Source organism: Arachis hypogaea, chromosome 13 (genome assembly GCF_003086295.3).
Source record: "Arachis hypogaea cultivar Tifrunner chromosome 13, arahy.Tifrunner.gnm2.J5K5, whole genome shotgun sequence".
Classification (NCBI taxonomy): Eukaryota; Viridiplantae; Streptophyta; class Magnoliopsida; order Fabales; family Fabaceae; genus Arachis; species Arachis hypogaea.
This window is the reverse complement of record NC_092048.1, coordinates 129842880-129861061: the sequence shown is the minus strand read 5'-3', so window position 1 is coordinate 129861061 and position 18182 is coordinate 129842880. Positions and strand designations below refer to the sequence as shown.

General features: G+C 33.4%; 2 protein-coding genes across 11 annotated transcripts; one reads left to right on the top strand and one right to left on the bottom strand.

Moving 5' to 3' along the window:
• Positions 1-6476: 6476 nt before the first annotated feature.
• LOC112735417 (D-glycerate 3-kinase, chloroplastic-like) lies at positions 6477-12227 on the top strand. Of its 10 annotated transcripts, none has more exons than XR_011869968.1 (14): positions 6544-6977; positions 7773-7905; positions 8943-9009; positions 9191-9328; positions 9463-9542; positions 9660-9711; positions 9813-9854; positions 9956-10034; positions 10119-10150; positions 10236-10304; positions 10609-10838; positions 10936-11040; positions 11477-11543; positions 11818-12227. XR_011869968.1 is itself a non-coding variant. In XM_072212565.1 (13 exons), the coding sequence occupies exons 3-6, from the start codon at positions 9128-9130 to the stop codon at positions 9815-9817; spliced, it is 333 nt and encodes a 110-aa protein (XP_072068666.1). In that variant the 5' UTR covers positions 6477-6977; positions 7773-7905; positions 8943-9127; the 3' UTR covers positions 9818-9854; positions 9956-10034; positions 10119-10150; positions 10236-10304; positions 10609-10838; positions 10936-11040; positions 11477-11543; positions 11818-12227. The 10 variants fall into 10 exon arrangements, 7 of the variants coding, with proteins under 7 accessions (XP_072068666.1, XP_072068668.1, XP_072068662.1 ...); XR_011869969.1 differs by having other exon boundaries at positions 10236-10451; XR_011869967.1 differs by having other exon boundaries at positions 7311-7905.
• Positions 12228-14171: 1944 nt separating this feature from the next.
• LOC112733443 (uncharacterized) lies at positions 14172-17988 on the bottom strand. Its single transcript, XM_025782392.3, has 9 exons — positions 17654-17988; positions 17448-17565; positions 16894-17187; positions 16701-16796; positions 15568-16541; positions 15328-15493; positions 15065-15229; positions 14831-14983; positions 14172-14743 (listed from the first exon to the last, which is right to left on the bottom strand). The coding sequence occupies exons 2-9, from the start codon at positions 17511-17513 to the stop codon at positions 14525-14527; spliced, it is 2133 nt and encodes a 710-aa protein (XP_025638177.1). The 5' UTR covers positions 17514-17565; positions 17654-17988; the 3' UTR covers positions 14172-14524.
• Between the last annotated feature and the right edge of the window lie 194 nt (positions 17989-18182).

The window sequence follows — 18182 nt, the reverse complement described above, 5'->3', positions numbered from 1 at the left end:
TTTTTAAAAATACAATTTAATCAATAGAAGAATAATTTATTAAAAGATATTTTGGTAAGCAAAATTTAATAATAAAAAACAAAATTTTTGTTAATGGATATTTTTTTAAAAAATGATTTATTTTTTCTTAAAAAATGGATAAAGTTAATATTAGTTAACACAAAAAGTTTAAAATGGATTAAAGAGGAGGTTTTTTAAAAGTTAGAAGGGAGGGGAATGTACATTTATAAAATAGAGAGGAGGAGAGTGTCATTTTAGCATCTTGTAAAAGAGAGAAGTGAAATTTTCTCAAATTAATTTAATAAAAATGTATAAATATAGGATTAAACATAATTTAAATAGAATTAAAAAAGTTAAATTATAATACACTTTTTTTTATAATCTTTCAAATTTTAAATAAACGTTAATAAAGTTGTCCTAAAGTTCTCTATAGCATGACTCTAAAGTAGTTTTGATTTGATAAATAACCATAGAAAGTTTAATATATATCTTGTGTCACGTGGGGAGCATTTATATTCATGTATCTGCCTAAACCAATAATGTAACATATACAATAACTAAAGTGAAAAAGGTGAATGAATAAAATTGATGAATTACAACCACAATTTAATCAAACGAACACACAGTTGTAACATAATGTCAAAATGAGGTATCCATTTTGCAAAAACATATTGGAATTTTATCCAATGCATAAAAGTAAACAATAATAGTTGCATCTTCTAATTCTAGAGCCTCAAAATCAATTTAGAACCGATATTTGATTTTGATACAATTATAATTAAGTTCTTTTCTTAAAAGATAAAGGAACAATTTTGAAGTGATAAACAGTATAGCTTTCTCGTGATAGCTTCTCCCTGCATTCAAATTAAAATTGATTTAGATTGGTGTGAACATAAATCACAAACTTGACTTAAATGTGGTCGTCGCTCAACCACCTTCATTATTACTTGTACTCCACATTAAATTTTGTTGGAAAAGTATAGGTAACTAACGAGTAAATACCCATAGTCGTCCCTGAGATTCACGCAATTACTCATAGTAATCCCTAAGATCCCGATTTCCCTATTGTAGTCCTCCAGATAGAGCTCCGAGCACTCAAACTGGTCCCTGGCCATATTTCAGGTGATGACTCATCACCGGAGCGCTGACGTGGCTGCGGATTGCCACGCTGGAGGGCTCCCAACGGCTAGCTGAGCTGGCTAATTTACAATTTGTACCCATATTGGTCCCTCGTACTATATGTAACCCTAAATCCCCAAATTCTCAAATACTTCATCCCTTCATCTTGTTCATCTCTTCTTCTTCTTCTTTCATACACTTCTTCCCGTTCTCACACAGTTCCAGCTGGGGCTGCTACTCAAGTCGATGATGGGTGGTGGTAGCACTGCAGGTGGAAGCTCTGTTCGTTCCCCATCTAACTGGAACCGGAGTAGAACGCAAACAAAGAGCAGTAGATCGGTCCCGCCAAAATGGTGTGGCTATGGCTGCAGGCTGGTCCTCAAATGGTCTGGAACAGATTCGAATCCAAACAAACCGTTTTATGGCTTCCCCAACTATAATGTGGGTTAGAATAATTACTTGTGTTATTATGATTCTCCTCCTCTGACTATTCTTGTGTTGTTCCTCTCTGAACTTTGATCCTTTCTTGGTTACAGACAAGTGGGAAGAGATGGTGCGGGCTTTTTGTGTGGGCAGATTCTGTGAATGAGGAACAGGATGAGAAGTCAGAATCGTGTGGTGATGAAGTGAAGATGAACTTTGATTGGAGGCTTTGAAGGTTGGTAGAGGATGTCCAAATGCAAAAAGTGATTATCCAATTATTAGTGTTAGCTGTGTTTGTATTGATAGTGTTGTTGGTGATCCTGTATTGTAAATGATGAATGAGTTGGTGGTTTAGGATTTTCTGTTAGCAACAGATGTAAAAAACTGCTTCTTGATTGAATGAAAAATGATGTTAACTATGAAATTATTGTTAAGATAAATTTCATTGTTTATAAAAAAAAAACTGCTTGTTGATGGAATGAAAAATGCTGTTAACTATGAAACTGTTGTTAAGATAAATTCCATTGTTTATCAAAAAAAATAAAAAAAAACTGCTTCCACCTGAATGGTAAACCACAAAGCATAGTATATTAAGATAAATTTCATTGTTTATCAAAAAACAACAAAAGATGAAGGTACAAGGCAGCCTAGAAACCATTATGCTGCTATCTGTAGTTTCATCAAAAGCATGGCATATCAAAAAGACTTTTGGATCACAATTTACCATCTAGTCATTGTACGATGAAAAAGATTAATTACACAAAACAGAAATTCCTAAATATGGCTGAATAAGCTTCTAGTCCAACATCCATCAGCCACTTCTGTAAATATGCCCAAGCATCCTCATTTAACTTTTTGATCTTGTCCATTCCATCTCTAAATTCTTGGTATGTTGTTGCTCTTACACATTCTCACAAAAGTTCCCGTAATTGTAAGTCCTTCCAATTCTTGTTGAAATTTTTTCATAAATGCTAGACGCAGAATATATGATGCACATCAGGTATCACCTCTTTCACTGCTGATATCAGTCCCTGCCAGATTCAGAAAACATTATACATATATAGCTTCAACAAAATGTAAACATATATAACCCTGACTTTATATTCATGACCCATAATAGTCCCTAACGTTTATGCTTATCCCCATAAAGGTCCTTAAAATTTACAATCGATCCCTATAAAAGTCCCTAACAGATATGCAGATAATCTGACAATGATTCAGGAGCTAAACTATAAACAATGCAATTGGAGTGACAAATTTCTTTTAAAAAAGATGGTATCAAATGAATAAACTTGGTTTACCACAGGCACCATGTAAAAAGTTGGTAAGAACGTGGGGTATGTTACTATTGAAAAGCTATCATTAATTAAGTATTGAAGCCAAAAAAGAACAGAACATATAAGAAGAAACCTATACCTCAATTTGCTTTGGTCAACTAATGCAATAGCAATCTATTTTCCTGACAATATGAGAATAGAAATCTCTCTTCCACTTGATCTACACTGCAAAACGATGAAAAAGTTTTCTGACTAAAAGTTATAAATAAATTGCAAAGTTGCTAGTGAATAAAATGCATCAAGTTGTTAGTTTTCTCAAGTCCAACAAATCTGGCAGAACACAACTTTATTTTTTATTTTTTTTTTTTTGTGATAAAAACACCACTTTTATTTTCCTATTCTTATTAAAAGTGCAACTAATTTTCCACCATTCAATTAGTTCTTGTTAAAATTTAAGTATAACAATAAACCATTAATAGACCTGTATGTCAATTTCAGATTTCACTGCCTTTTGAAATAACATATCTAGTCTGACTAGATTATTAGGCAATTCTTCCTTCACAACATTTATCACAAATTTCAAAGAGGCATTTAGCCAAGCGTGGAAACATTTTAGGCAAAACAAGTCCATCTTGCTGTCAAACTTAACTATATAGCAATCAATGGTGTACTTCAAGACAATGTAAGCTTTGATAAATTTATTGTAGTACTAGTATATTTTAACTCATATCCAAATCACTATCAAATAAAAACTCATCTCTTAAATTCATCTTACTACAAAAACTTAAGTGCACAAAGATAAAATTAAGATAAAAGCTCATTATTTGTCCCTGAAATTTTTGGAACATCAACATTCTCGTGGAAAGATTATAACAAGTGGTCCTCAAATAGAAGTAATTAGTCTAAGAGTTACTGCAGGACGGCCAAAAAAAAAATCACTCCAGGATCAAGTGAATCCCTAAAAAATTAAACTGATATTTGAAAAACTATTCATAAACTGGGATTTTTTTGTTGGCACCTTGGGCTGGGTAGGAGTCTTTGACATTGATGGTGGCCGTGTGACTTTAGATGTAGTATGAGTTTTGGTATTGGAGTGTGACATGAACACCTCAAGAACACATTTTTGAACCATATCCCTATTTCATTCCGGTTAAATATAGCAACCCCACAAACCCCAGCCAACCTTCAAACCCTAGACACTACAATGACACCAAAACTCCCGAACCTCAGACACACAAACAACTTGCATATCAACAACCAACACTGAATCGAAAATGCAAAGTAAAAAAAAAAAAAGGAGGGAGATTACCTTGAATACGATCACAAAGTTCGAATCTCTTGCTTCTGGTGATGGAGGGGAAGAACGAAAACCTCTTGCTTCTTCTTCTCTCAACTTTTTCAACCCAGGGATTAGAACCCTACGGTTATGCCATTGATGAGTATACGAAGATGGAGTCAGAGGGTGGAAGAAGAAGAAACGAGTGAAATTTGTATTGGCGAGAAAACTGATATTCATGCTAAATAACGTCAAAACGGCGATGTTTTTGGCTATCAAGGGCACCAAACCAAAACAACGCCGTTTCGGAGCCTTCCAGCGTGGCAATCCGCGGCCACGTCAGCGCTCCGGTGATGAGTCATCACCTGAAATATGGCCAGGGACCAGTTTGAGTGCTCGGAGCTCTATCTGGAGGACTGCAATATGGAAATCGGGATCTTAGGGATTAGTATGAGTAATTGCGTGAATCTCAGGGACGACTATGGGTATTTACTCGGTAACTAACAATATTTTTGAACAATGTGTAAATAATGTGAATTAATAGAGTTAAAAGAGTAAATTTTAATTAGTAGCATTAAATTAGGGTGTAGTGTATTTTTATTTGATTGGTGGTTGTTTATGTTGTTCAAAATTTTCATTGTTCCTCTAGCACTCCCCAATTTTGTTTTACTCCAAGTAGGGCTGGAAGTGAGTCAAGTCAGCTCATGAGTCAGCTCGAGTTCGACTCATTAATAGCTCGATAAGTTAAACTCGTGAACTGGTGAGCCGAACTTGAGCTTGGATTTGAGCTCATAAATTAAATGAGCCGAGCTTGAACTTGGATAAGCTCAGCTTATTAGCTCGTGAGCTGGCTCGATTATATATATAATATTAAAAGTATAGATTAAATGTATATAGAATATGCGTATTAATGATATATATATTAATGTTCTTAATTGTTTAAAATTTTATAGTCATTTTTTATATATAATTTTGATGTAGGACATAAATAAAAAATTTATAATTGATAGATAGACAATATATTAAATTTATTTTTTTTAATATTTTTTAATATATATAAATTATAATTTATTGATATAGAATTATGAATTATGTTCCTATTATTTGAGCCAGCTCGTGAGCTTTCGTTGAGCCGAGTTTGAGCTTGAGCTTATAAAATAGGCTCAATTGTTAATGAGTCGAGCCGTGAGCCAAGCTTAATTTTCGTGAGTTGAGCTTGAGCTTGGTCTAACTCGACTCAACTCGACTCACTTCCAGCCCTAACTCCAAGTCTTAACACAAGTTTCAAGTCAACTGAAAAAATGTTGAAGAAAAGGAATGAGTTGGTTGGGTTGAAGGTAAAAGACCACAAACCAACTTATATACTCACAAAATCATTATCTACCTAACAAAAGTCCAATTTTTTTAACGCAAATTCAATGATCGGAGCCTTGGAGGGTGCTTATTTTAGCATCTCTAGTTTGAGATAAAAGTACATTACAATGGAAATGAAAAAATGCAATGAATTAGCTAACAAATTAAACAAGAAAAAATGTGGAAATTAAATATAAAATCCTTAAAATGATGAACATAGCTCTACTTTATTTTGGCTTTCGCGGCTCTCGTCCTAATCACTACTATATACTACTGATATTTAAACTGGTAAAAGTAATTAGTATACTGTCACTGTATACATCTTTAACCATATGAAGAAAAGAAAAGTAGTGGGTGTTCACTTTTACACATCATATATGCATAGTGTTACTTATAACTTTAAGCATACTTATGTAATTATAATTTTCTATTCTAATTTTTTTTATTCAACGGTTGCATTACGATAACTTATATTAAATATTATTTAAAAACCTATATTTATGTATGTTTTAAATAATTTATATTTAATTTTTTCGATTTTGCATTATATATAAAATGGTATGTCAAATAATTTTAGATTAATAATAAATTTTATGGATATAAAATTCACACTGTATAAACTTCTTACATAACAGTGAATTTTATAAAAATATATTCCAACAAAAATTATTTAACAATATAATAGATTACAAGACACCACTACAACATTTTTGAGCTATTGCAACATATGCGATAAATAATCTTTAAAAAGTGTTGTCTAAAGTGGTTAAAAGCATCACTTAAAATTTATTGCAAAAAAATAAAGTTAATACAACACCTTGTTAATAAGTGTTATTTTTTATCAATTTAAAAAACATATAAAAAACATTGCTTTAATAAATTAAACAAACAACATTTATAATATTTATATATTACACTTATTAAATGTTGCTATATTAAATATACAAAAATAACTATTATAAAAATAATATATTATTTTTTTTAAAAGTTGTCTTTAGATTTATTTTAGTCTTCACGTTTCAAGTGTTGCTTAAAATTTTTTAATATTTTTTAAAAAACAAAAATAAACTATATTGTGTAGAGAAAGAGGAAAAAGGGAGAAGAAAACTCCAATCCATTCCATCCAAAATGTTTCGTTCCTAAAACCACAACCCTAACAAAATTTCTAAAATATTTCAATTAATAAAATCACAAAATTCTCAATTCATTCCAAATGTTTCGTTCGTCTGTTGTTCTTCAATCCATTCGATGATGACGCGCGTTTCTTTATTGAGCTTTGATCTCAATCTCTGCTCGCTAATGAGCTTCGATTTTTTCTTCTCGTGAATGTGCTTCGATCTTCTCTGCTCGTCAATGTGCTTCGATCCTCTGCTCCTCTCCTCGTTGAGCTTCGATTCTCTACTTGTTGAGATTCGATCATCTGCTTGTTGAGCTTCGATCATCTACTTCTCTTTTCGTCGAGCTTCGATCCTCTCTGCTCGCGTTCATCACCGCCAGTCATTGTTCGATTATCACTGCTCGTGTTTTTGGTGAGATTCTCATTTTTGGCATTCTTCTGCAAGTATTGATGATTCTACCGTTCTTTTTTCTGCTCTATTTTAGCACCTGTTTACATATCCTTCCCATTGACAAATTTAGGTCACGCAAATAGCATTCCTGTTGTTACTTTGAATTTGAATTGTTTGAGAATTATTTCACTTTATATTTGTTCCTTATGCCTTATGTTTGTTATATTTATCACTAAGCTTGTTATTCAGCTTTGCGCTCTTTCTGTTTGTTATATTGTCTCAGTCATTAGTTACTCTTTCTTCTATCTTTTATTTTTCTCCAAGTACAAATAAGTAGTTTCTTATATTAAACAGGGGAAGTATTGTATGGTGGTTGTGATGACGTTGGTGTTGGAGCAGCAGCACTATAGGGAGGGTGAGAAAGTGGTGATGGTGTTTTTGGAGGGTTTGGGTGATGGTTGTTGTGGGTAGCAGGCGAAGGAGCTTGAGAAATTGGTGATGGAACATATGGAGGATTAAGTGATGGTTGTTATGAGCAGGGGAAGGAGCCTGTGGTGGAGTTGGAGTATGATAAGGTGGTTGAGAAATTGGTGTTGGTAGATATGGAGAAGGTGATGATCTTGGTGTTCCTGGTGGACTATTGGAGTATATGGAGGGTTATGGCCAGGGGAGGGAGCTTGTGAAGGAGGGGGATGATGATTAACTTAAATAACATTTACTACTTTTCTGCCAGTATTGAATTGCCTATGTGCTTCACAAAATAATTTCTTTAGAATCTCTATTTAACTGTGTAACGTGTCTTATTCAAATTTGCAGGCTACTTTTCTGTCAGCTTTGGTTGGATCAGAGGTTGCATATTCTGCTGCACAAGCTACAGTGGCAACTCTCTCGGAGGCTTACGAAACAACTAAAAATCATCGATCATTCCCAAGAAACACATCACTACAAGGTGAGAATGGCGAATATCTTTGGCTTAAGATTACGAGCTTCTGAATCAATTAAGATAATGGTCATAATGGAGGTTGTCTTGAAATGGATGGATCAATCTTCATCATGTACTTATTGGACTAGTTTTTGAAACGTGTTTTTCTAAATTATGTGAATCTATACACTGTGCTGCAATTTTTTCCGTTTGTTTTTCTTCCTCCCCTCTTCTTCTGGAGCTGATATAGTATGTTCATGTGATTCTCAACAGAAAGTGAAGAATTTAACTTATTAACTCATTTTTCTCAGTATAATGCTGGCTTTGTTTCTGATGCAGAAGCTAGTATTAAACCTTAGCTTGTTAATAAACATTTCTGCAACTGACCTTTTCTTGAAAATAGCAAGACCCGCCGCTTTGCCGCTTGTGAAGATCCAGAATATGGAATTTTAAATTTTAATGATGTCACTTAATTTGAATTTGTGAGTTTTAATCAACTATCTTATCATATTGATTAAAAAAGTTCTCTTTATTTTGTTTAATTAAAACAGTGGTGTTGGTGTATCTTTACTCTGTTACTTTGAGATTTTTTCATTGTAAATTTGGAGATTGAAGACTGTGTCTCTAACTAATAGCTTAAACTTTTAAGATAAGTGTTTATATGATAAGGTATTGGAGTTTCTATAATTTAAAGGTCTATGCAAAACTCATAGCCTGTTAGAAAAAATTGGGATTGCATGTTGGATTATTAGGTCTTGTGTTATGCTAGAGTTTCAACCATAATCTAACTTCTTTCATTCAGAAACAGGATAAGAAATTATGAAAAGAACAGTGACTATTTGTGTTGTGTTTATGATGACTGTGACTGTTTTGATACAATCACTTGCAACATTAAAGACAGCTAGAAGTATTTGATTTTTGTAATAGCGACCTCAATGTATGATTGGTTGACAAATTGACATTACAGTATAACTGTGTCGAAATTCATTTCCTCTTTGGCATAACTGTTAATCTTTTGTTGCAAAAAATTAGCTACCATTTATGTTTCCAATTCCTTCATGTAGGCAGTGGAAATTCATGGCTGCAACACGGTTTTAATTCAACAAATACTTCTGGCATCAATGAATACAGGCAAGGTCCTTTATATTCTGTATTCCCTACGAAACCGGCTCAAGTTTCCTCTGTGCAGGACCTTTTTGAGTTTATATGCTCAGGGCCTTTGCTAGAAAAAATAGGTGTGACTGCAGAAATGGTTGCAGAGTACATAGATAAGTGGTTGTTATACGGTCAGCTGCTATCTCAATTGTTTCAGTTGAACGAGTTGTACTTAACGGTGCCTCAAAAAGCTAGGATCTATCAATATTATATACCGGTCTTCCTCTGGTGTGAAGATCAGATTAAGCAACATTGGTCGACATTCAAAAATGAAGAAGATGTACCTCCTTTAGTGGTGTGTATTGCACACTTCTCTCTTCCCTTATAATGTTTCATTTTCTTTTATGCAGCTTACTATTAATTTCCTTCATCTATACCGAATATTAGTGATGATCAATTAATCATAAATATTTCTGCACTATTGCTCAGATTGGATTTAGTGCTCCCCAAGGTTGTGGAAAGACGACCCTTGTCTTTGCTCTTGATTATCTTTTTCAGAAGACTGGCAGGTTTGCTTTAAACTTTGAAGCAATCGTGTATATTTATTATCCTTTGTTGTACTAATTACTGTCTGAAAGTGAAGTGTGCTAACATATGACTGATACATCATATGGTGAAATTCTCAGGAAGTCGGCAACAATATCTATAGATGACTTTTATTTGACGGCTGAAGGTCAGGTATAAGAAAGCCGTAATCACCTCGTGCCTTTTCCATTAGTACCACCATCTTGATCTTTTTTTGTTTTGTTTTGCTGACAAATTATGTATTTTGGTTGCAGGGTAAACTAAGAGAAGCTAATCCGGGAAGTTCCCTTCTTGAGGTAGTTATCCACATGATTTGTCGAAGAGTAGCGAGTGATTAGTATTGTGTGGAGATATGTTTTGATTGCTTAGAATTTTTGTTTGCCTTGTTGCTTCCCAGTTCTGAGGAAATGCAGGAAGCCACAATCTTTCTTTGTCTGTTGAAACCTTAACAGCTCTGTCCAAATTGACAAGAGAAGGTTTGGACAAAATTTAGTTGTTTATTTTTTTTATTTTTTCTTCAAGTATTTTATTCATAATTCATTGTCATTTGAAATTTTCAGGTATGAAGATAAAGCCACCTCGATATGACAAAGTAAGGGCTTAGCTTAGACATATTTTCATTATTTTGATACATTTTCGCGTCATTGTTGCTGATGCTTATTTCTCTGCCTCTGCAGTCTGCATTCAACGGAAGAGGCGACCGTGCTGATCCTTCAACCTGGCCAGAGGTCGAAGGACCCCTTACGGTAACATATTATCTATTGTAATTCTTAATCCCTTTTCTTTTTCTTTTTTCGTGACAGATTAATGTCACGTTGTAACCGATGAAGTAAAGGCAAACAGACCAAATCTTACTGATGTCGATTAACATGAATTCTTTATAAGGCTCTAAGGTTGGTGATATCCAGCTTTGGAAAAAAAAGAAAAATGGTTTTCTGGCTGAACTAAACTTAAGAGTATAATGAAATTTTTGGGGTTAGCCCTGCCATGAAACAAATACAGATGTCGAGTTTTTAATACTTCAATTATTGTGCACGAATGACTGTCTAGGTTGTGTTATTTGAGGGTTGGATGCTCGGCTTCAAGCCTCTTCCTACGAAAGTTGTGAAGGCTGTTGATCTTCAGGTCAGAACTAGAAATTCATATTTAGTTTTCCATGGGGAGGGAAGCTCACAAGTGAATCTATAAAGTTCTTTTCACCAATTGTCATTTGGACAAAGTTCAATTCAAGCCCAGAAAATTATGAAATTCTATATTCTGCATTCAAGGATTATTACAAGGTAATCCCAGTAGCATGGTACATTAATAAATCATGCTTTGCTAAGGGTAATCTCAGTAGGCTTTCTAATTCTTGACCTTTGAATATTATTCTTGCAGGTATGATTGGAGTTGGTAAACAAATCCGTTAAAGAGACTGATGAATCCCAGATTTCTCGGAATCTCGAAGCTCAACATAGATATCTGGTGTGGAGAGCAGAAAAGGTAGTTTGCCTATTTTGTTTCTGACTTTTTAAATGACTGGTGATTTTCCATAAGAATATAAATGGATGTCATAGTTATGATGGTTTATGATTTCAATAAAGGTAGTTTGCCTATTTTGTTTTTGACTTTTTAAATGACTGGTGATTTTCCATAAGAATATAAATGGATGTCATAGTTATGATGGTTTATGATTTCAATAATTCAGAGAGAAGTCACTTTCCAGTTTCCCACCTATGAAATAGAATTACACAATTTTGATAAACATTATGGTCTTGCTTGTATATGATGGGAACATCCACTGTCTTTCAAACAATAAAATGGATGCTTTTCAGTTCAAGTTTTGAACTGTTACACACTGAGCAACCAATCTAACAAGAACTTGCGTTTTAGTATTGTCCATGTCTAATTCTTATTAACTAGAAAATTTGGTGAGTAGGATCCTGGACAGAGTGTTTTGAAGAAACTGATTGGGGAAACACTTGCAAAGGTAGACCAAATTTGAGGTTAGTCTTATTCTGTTACATCCTAGTGCTACGGATCCTTAATTCCTGTTTTATCCCATAGGATTTGCTAAGATGTAATAAAACTAGGTATGCATGGTTTTCTGTGCAGTAGTTACATTTTCCATGCTTCGGGTAGAATAAATGTTTGTATCCTCCATTTGTTGTTAGTTAATTATACTGCTCTCTATTATCTTTTATCTCTTCTATGCCAAAACCTGCATTTACTGGATTGTGATTTGATTCAAGGTTTTAAATTGTGGACTGCATCATGCAGGTGCCACATTGCACAATAACCACAACTGCAATTTGAAGCATTGGTGTGGTCAGTTTCAGCTTGTTTCTTTGTCTGCTTTGATCCTTCCTGATGTTACTATGCTGTATTAACAGAAGCCACCTGCAGATACCTCTGTTACCATTCTTCCACTAATGTCTCTTATATTGATGGAAATCACCTTGCCATTGAAGTTTAGCGATCAACCCGAAATCGCAAAATATTAATTAGTTTCAGCTTGTATTTGGTCAATCTATGACATCTTTTTGATAAATATTAATTACTATTTTGTTATGACAATTATTGTTAGACAAGAATTTTATTATTTTGTTGAGAATTATTGATGAACATGTATTTGAAATACTAATTGAACTTTTTAATATCTATTTTAATTAGAATTTTATTATTAGTTATTTTGTCTCTTTTATAATTTTTTTCTATTGTGCACAAATTTATTTATTAATTAAAATAATTACACATGTATAAACAAAAAAATTTATTGTAAATTTTAATTTTTTGTATTTTTATTACAAAAATATTTTTTTTTTTATCAAAAAGGCAACCCTTTTATTAGTTGCATATTTTGAATATTAGACAACACTTGTATGGTTGCATATCCAAAAGAAAAAGCAACACTTGTATAGGTTGCATATCCAAAAGAAAAGACAACACTTGTATAGGTTGCATATCCTAAAGAAAAGACAATACTTTAAAGGGTTGCATATTCAAAACTAATAGGCAACACTTTAAAGTATTGCAAATTCAAACTTATAAGCAACACATAAAAGGGTTGAATTTTATTGCAAATAGGCAATATTTTTTAGTAGTGGTCAAAATATGAGAAAAGACAACATTGCAAAAGTGTTGTCTCAAAGACACCTTTGAAGTGTTGTTGTTTTTTAACTAAAGACAACACTTACCAAATGTTGCTTTTGTTTCTCTCAAAAGCAACGCTTTTGAAACCAAAAAGTGTTGCCTTAATCTAAAGCAATGGCTGCATATGCAACGCCGCTTAAAAACGTTGCCTTAAGTCCAAAAGTGTTGCCATAAATCAAAAGCAACCTTTTGTCAGCTTTTAGACAACACTTTTTAAATGTTGTCTCAACCTGAAAATGTTATAGTGCACCAACGTATATAACTCGATTTTAGTTCTACTTCAACAGGTGTAAATAAATGTGGCAGTTGGAGTTGGCATTTTATTTAGTTTACGATAACAAAGAACCTTATAGGCGGTTCGCAAATCATGCATATGCCAATATGTATTAATGGCCTCAATTTGTTAGGTGATACATTATTTAAAAGTTTAATTATGGAGATACTTTTTTCAATCAGCATTAATTAATTTTTTAAATTATAAATTTCAAATTATTAAATTTTAAATTTTATATTCTAAATTTTAAATTCTAACCCTAAACTCTCACCTGAAAAGACAAAAATGAAGGAGTTTGTTGAATATACTTTGTCAAAGTATATATATATGCAACATACGCAATTGGGATAACAAACTATTATTTTAAATTATTATTTATGATATATAATCCATAAATACTAATATATTATTTTATAAAATTTAAAATAAAATAAAATAAAATTTAAAATTAGTATTGAGGATTTTCTTAATGATATGGATACATAAAATTAAAAAAAAAAAAAGATTTGTTAGTACTATCTGCAGTACATGCAGGACAAATTCAAAGGCAAGAAAACCATGATTTAACTAAAACTCCAATAATAAACTGCTCACATACATCTCAAAAGATCACAATTTTTATCCAAAAATGTGTCTATGAAAAAATTTCAGTCATACATTTCATCCATTATAGATTCTCCAACACGTCTCCTACATGTCTATTATGTCAGGAAGAAAATGAAACAATAAACCATTATCTGTTCCAGTGTAAAAATACAAAATTGATATGGCAAAAGACAGAAATGAATGCATGTATACTTGGATCTAGAATAATCAACTTCTTTAATTAGTGGAGTTCAATAGTGAGTCTTCTAGAACACCAACCAGAGGCAGCAGGCTTCTTCTCACGGCGATTTTGATATAGAGTATCTGGAATGACCGAAATCAAAGAGTATTTAAGTAACGAGTTACTCCTTCGGAGATGATTGTTACCAACGCTGCCAAACATTATTAAGAAATCCTTGCTCATCTGCTGCGTCCTCAACGCTAGCTCCCTCTTTGTTATACCTTTTCATTTTTTTAGTTTACTTAATTACTTTTATCTCATCTGTGAGTGAAATTAAGTCTTTAAAAAATCCTTTCCTTTTTTTTTTCGCTTATGTCCTTCATTTTGGATAATATTTTTTTTTCTCTTCTGATGAATAAAATAAATTAAATGTCTTTAAAAAAAAAAAACTAAAACTCCAATAATATATAATATGTAGTATATATAGAACATACAGATTAGAGCATGAAGCTGCAAGTTTATTAATTAGTTTAGCTTCAATGCTTCATCATAATAATATTACAATAGAGTTTCCATAATTAATATTGAAAACTCTCCAAGCATGACTAGTTCCTAATAAAAAAATTTTAAGATTTAATCTCCAAGTAGCCAAGCAACATTTACTATACACATGGCTTTTTGGAGCTAATAAAAATAAAAAAATAAAGGGGACCTCATATATATACATATATGGGTTTGAAACCAGATTTTTTTTGTTTTGTTTTGTTCTTTTTAACTCCATATTATTAATTATATCATGCAATTTTCTTTTCTTTGTTCATGATTGAAATGGATGGATTGATAGGGTTCTTCTCTATTTCCTGTGCTAGTTCTCTTGTTAGCCTATCAGCACGATCATCATGTCCACCAGCGAATGTATAGACTCTGAAAGCAAATTGGAATGCCTTCCATAGCAATTTGCAACATTCTTGTTTTGCTGCTTCGTTCTTGCTACCATCATTATCTCGCTTCTCCTGCAACATATATACAAGTTTAGCAAATTGCAAATTAATATATATATATATCCTAATTATTAAGTTGGATAATGGATATATATGTACCTTTAGTGCTAACTCCATGCAATTTGAGGAAACGTCCACCATTGCTTCCTTGATTTTTACTAGAATATGGAAGTCGAATTCGATGTTATGGCTTTTAAGTTTCTTTGCTTCTTCATCTTTGGTTCGTTCCAAGGCATCTAAATCGGTTTTGATCTGCATTATTATGTTTCATTGTTTTTAAGGTATATAGTATTAACAATTTATATTTAAATGGTAACAAATTTAGTTACCTACCTTGTTGAAGTAACGTTCAACCTTGTCAAGTTGGTGAGCCAATGGAGACACAAGATTCCAATTTCGAAGTTCAGAGAGTATTGAATCCAACTTATCGTACATTGCTGCTGCCATTCTTAGAGCTTCCAACTTCTTTGTGGGGAAACCTTCAAACCGCGCTAGCACCTAATAATTGAAACAAGAATCATAACACATGAATAAGCGTAGCAAAGATGGATCCATAGAAGATAAGCTTATTTATTTTATCTAAGGTAGCTAGAGACCTGTGATTCATCAGTGAGTTTCTCAAGAACGGATTCAACTTCCCTGTGAGACTTGTTCAGTTCGGCCATTTCGTTTATCTTCATGTTGGTAAGAACAGTCTTCAGCTCTACGATTTGTTTTGTGTACTTCTCAACATCTTCTTCTATTTGTTGGAAGTAAGTGGATCTAATAATTCCATTTAATATATATTTTTAGTTGCCGAAACAAAATTTGAAAGATTTCAATTGTGGCAAGAATACCTCTTTGTCATCTCAGCTAAAGCGTCGGCCATTCCTTGTTTTCCAGCTCCGGTGGCGGCAGCCGCAACCCTCCTCCCGCCGGAGGGTTTGTTGGTGACGCTAGAGCCTTCCAATTTTCCCTTAAGAGTTCGGTAAAGGGTGCCTAATTGTGCTGACCTTTTCAACTTAGTAGTTGCCTTGGCGCGCAAGGACCTACTCCCTACTCCACCGGGAGGAGGAGGTGGTGGCGATCCTCCACCTCTACGCGGCGGCATTGGTGGCGGTGGCAACATTGCATCTGCTATTCCAGGTAGTTGTGGTGCTGGTGGAGAAGAAGGCGGCAGCGGAGGTGGTAGTGTTACAACTGATCCTCCATTGAGTACTGGAGGTGGAGGAGGAGGAGGAGGAGGTGGTGGTGGTGGTGGTAGAAGTGAAGGTATTGGTGGTGGATTGGGATTTGATGTTAAAGTTGGAGGTTGGTGAATAATAGTGTCGAAATGAAACCCTAGTTGGTGAGAACTAGTTTGTTCCTCGATTGTTTGATTGTTAAGGTGTTGTTCCTCTTGAAGCTTGATGCGCGTTGGTGACATGTGGAAAGACAAGCGCTTGATATCGATAGGGTTGAGTTTACCGACGGCTTGAACCCTGAGGGAATAAAGAAGGGGAGAGGCGCATGGAAGAACTGATGTTGGTGTCATCGGAGAAGACGAAAGAGAGAAGCTGTGATTGCTGCTTGTTGTATCTGAAAACGAATTCAACGATTTATTGCTCCTTTCATGCTCCTCCTCCTCTTCTTCTTCTTCCACGTCATCGAACTTCTCACTTGCCAACTTCATCAAGCTCTCTAGTGTCACCAACATGCTTTCACCAATTTTGCTCATGTTGCTTTCATCCTTGCATGTTGGTAGCACGATTTTCAGCTTTTCCTTCAAATCATTGTTCTCCATCCACGACTCTCCAAGACACTTCAACGCCGAGCCCAAATACGCCATAGCCTAGTAACATTTTCTATTCAATCAATATTATTATTAATACAATTTAAAATTTAGTATTAGTTGAAAAATATTAGATAATAATTTAGTCAAATTTATCAAATTATTTAAAAATTCTCAACTATTAATTTCACATTAAATTAACGATTCTTGAAAAAAAACCTGATCCGTAGACTTGTCTTTAATCTTTGCCACTTCCTTTTTTGGTATGATCGCTGGATAAACCTTCTGGAGATCCTCCAAGGTTTTCAATACAATCTGCACATGATTTACAAATTTATAAAACACAAGTTCATTATGATGCCAACAATGATAAGGAGAAATTAAAATAATAATATAATACAATTTTTCTGACCTCACGTAAGGAAGCAGAACTGTTACATAGAGAAAGATCCATGATGTCCCTGAATGACATTATCTTCTTATGGATCTCTACCATTAAAATCAATTGGTCTGCTCCTATAAATGACAACTCCATTGAATCTCCATTATACTTGTGGCTAATTTTAATAGCTGGTTTTGGTATACACTTAGTATAACACTTATTATCATTATTATTATTATTAGTGCTCGGTTTGCTCCTTTTCTTTTCTTTTTCCTTTTCCCTTACCCTTGAAGACTTCTTGGGCGACCCAAACGCTTTTATTCCCTACAAAACCATATATTACAAATGGTGTCATAAAATCACATATTGTATAACATTTCATATTAATTGCTAACCCTAAACTGAATTTCCTTTCCTAAACCTTCTATAGCTTTTTCAGAATTTCATCCCTGAGAAAAAAACCTATAATAATTGTCTCCATTTGAAAGGTTTAATGATACAATGCAATATCATCTTCCTTCAAATAATTTTCTCTAATATCCATATATTGAGTTTGTTCTGGAAGGGTTTACAGAGCTATTTACCTCAAAAATATTCGTCTTGCGGCGAAAGAGCATTGGCTTCAAACCGCAAAAACCCACATTAGCCATGCTTTAATATTATAATTAACTCTCTCTATATTATATATCTTGACTGAAAAATCTGGAATTAACAAAGCTAAAAGTGATAAGAAAATATATCATATTATTATAGAAGAATCAACAAGAGCTGAACAGATTAATGTCCCAACCTGTTTTTTAATTTCTTCCTGCAGGAATATAAAAAATCAATAACAGATTGTTGTCGGAAATGAATATTAATTAACAAATTAGGTTGGTAATAATAGTGCAAAAAGGGAGACATATATATGCATACAAATAAAAGATTGAGGGTTATTGGGAGAAGGGGCAAGGAGGAAAACCAATTAAAATAAAAGATAAATTTTTTAAACGGAACTTTCTCAAAAGAGAGAGCCAAGGAGAACAATTGAAAGAGGAAGAAGGGTTTTAACAAACATGCACTCCCCCCCTTTCCATGAACAAATAGTTTGAATATTTTAGGGTTTTCAATGCTATCCTCAACGGCTAAATTAACTGATGCAATCAAGAAAAAAAGGCTGAATTATTTGCTGGCTTGGCTTCTTTTCTAAAATTAAGATAACATTAATCAACAAAATTTTCTCTTGAGATTTTCCCGTTTCCCATTCATAGGAATTCTTGATATGGGACTAGCATTTTCTATATTCAACCTCATTTTTCTTTTCTTCTAATCCTAACAAA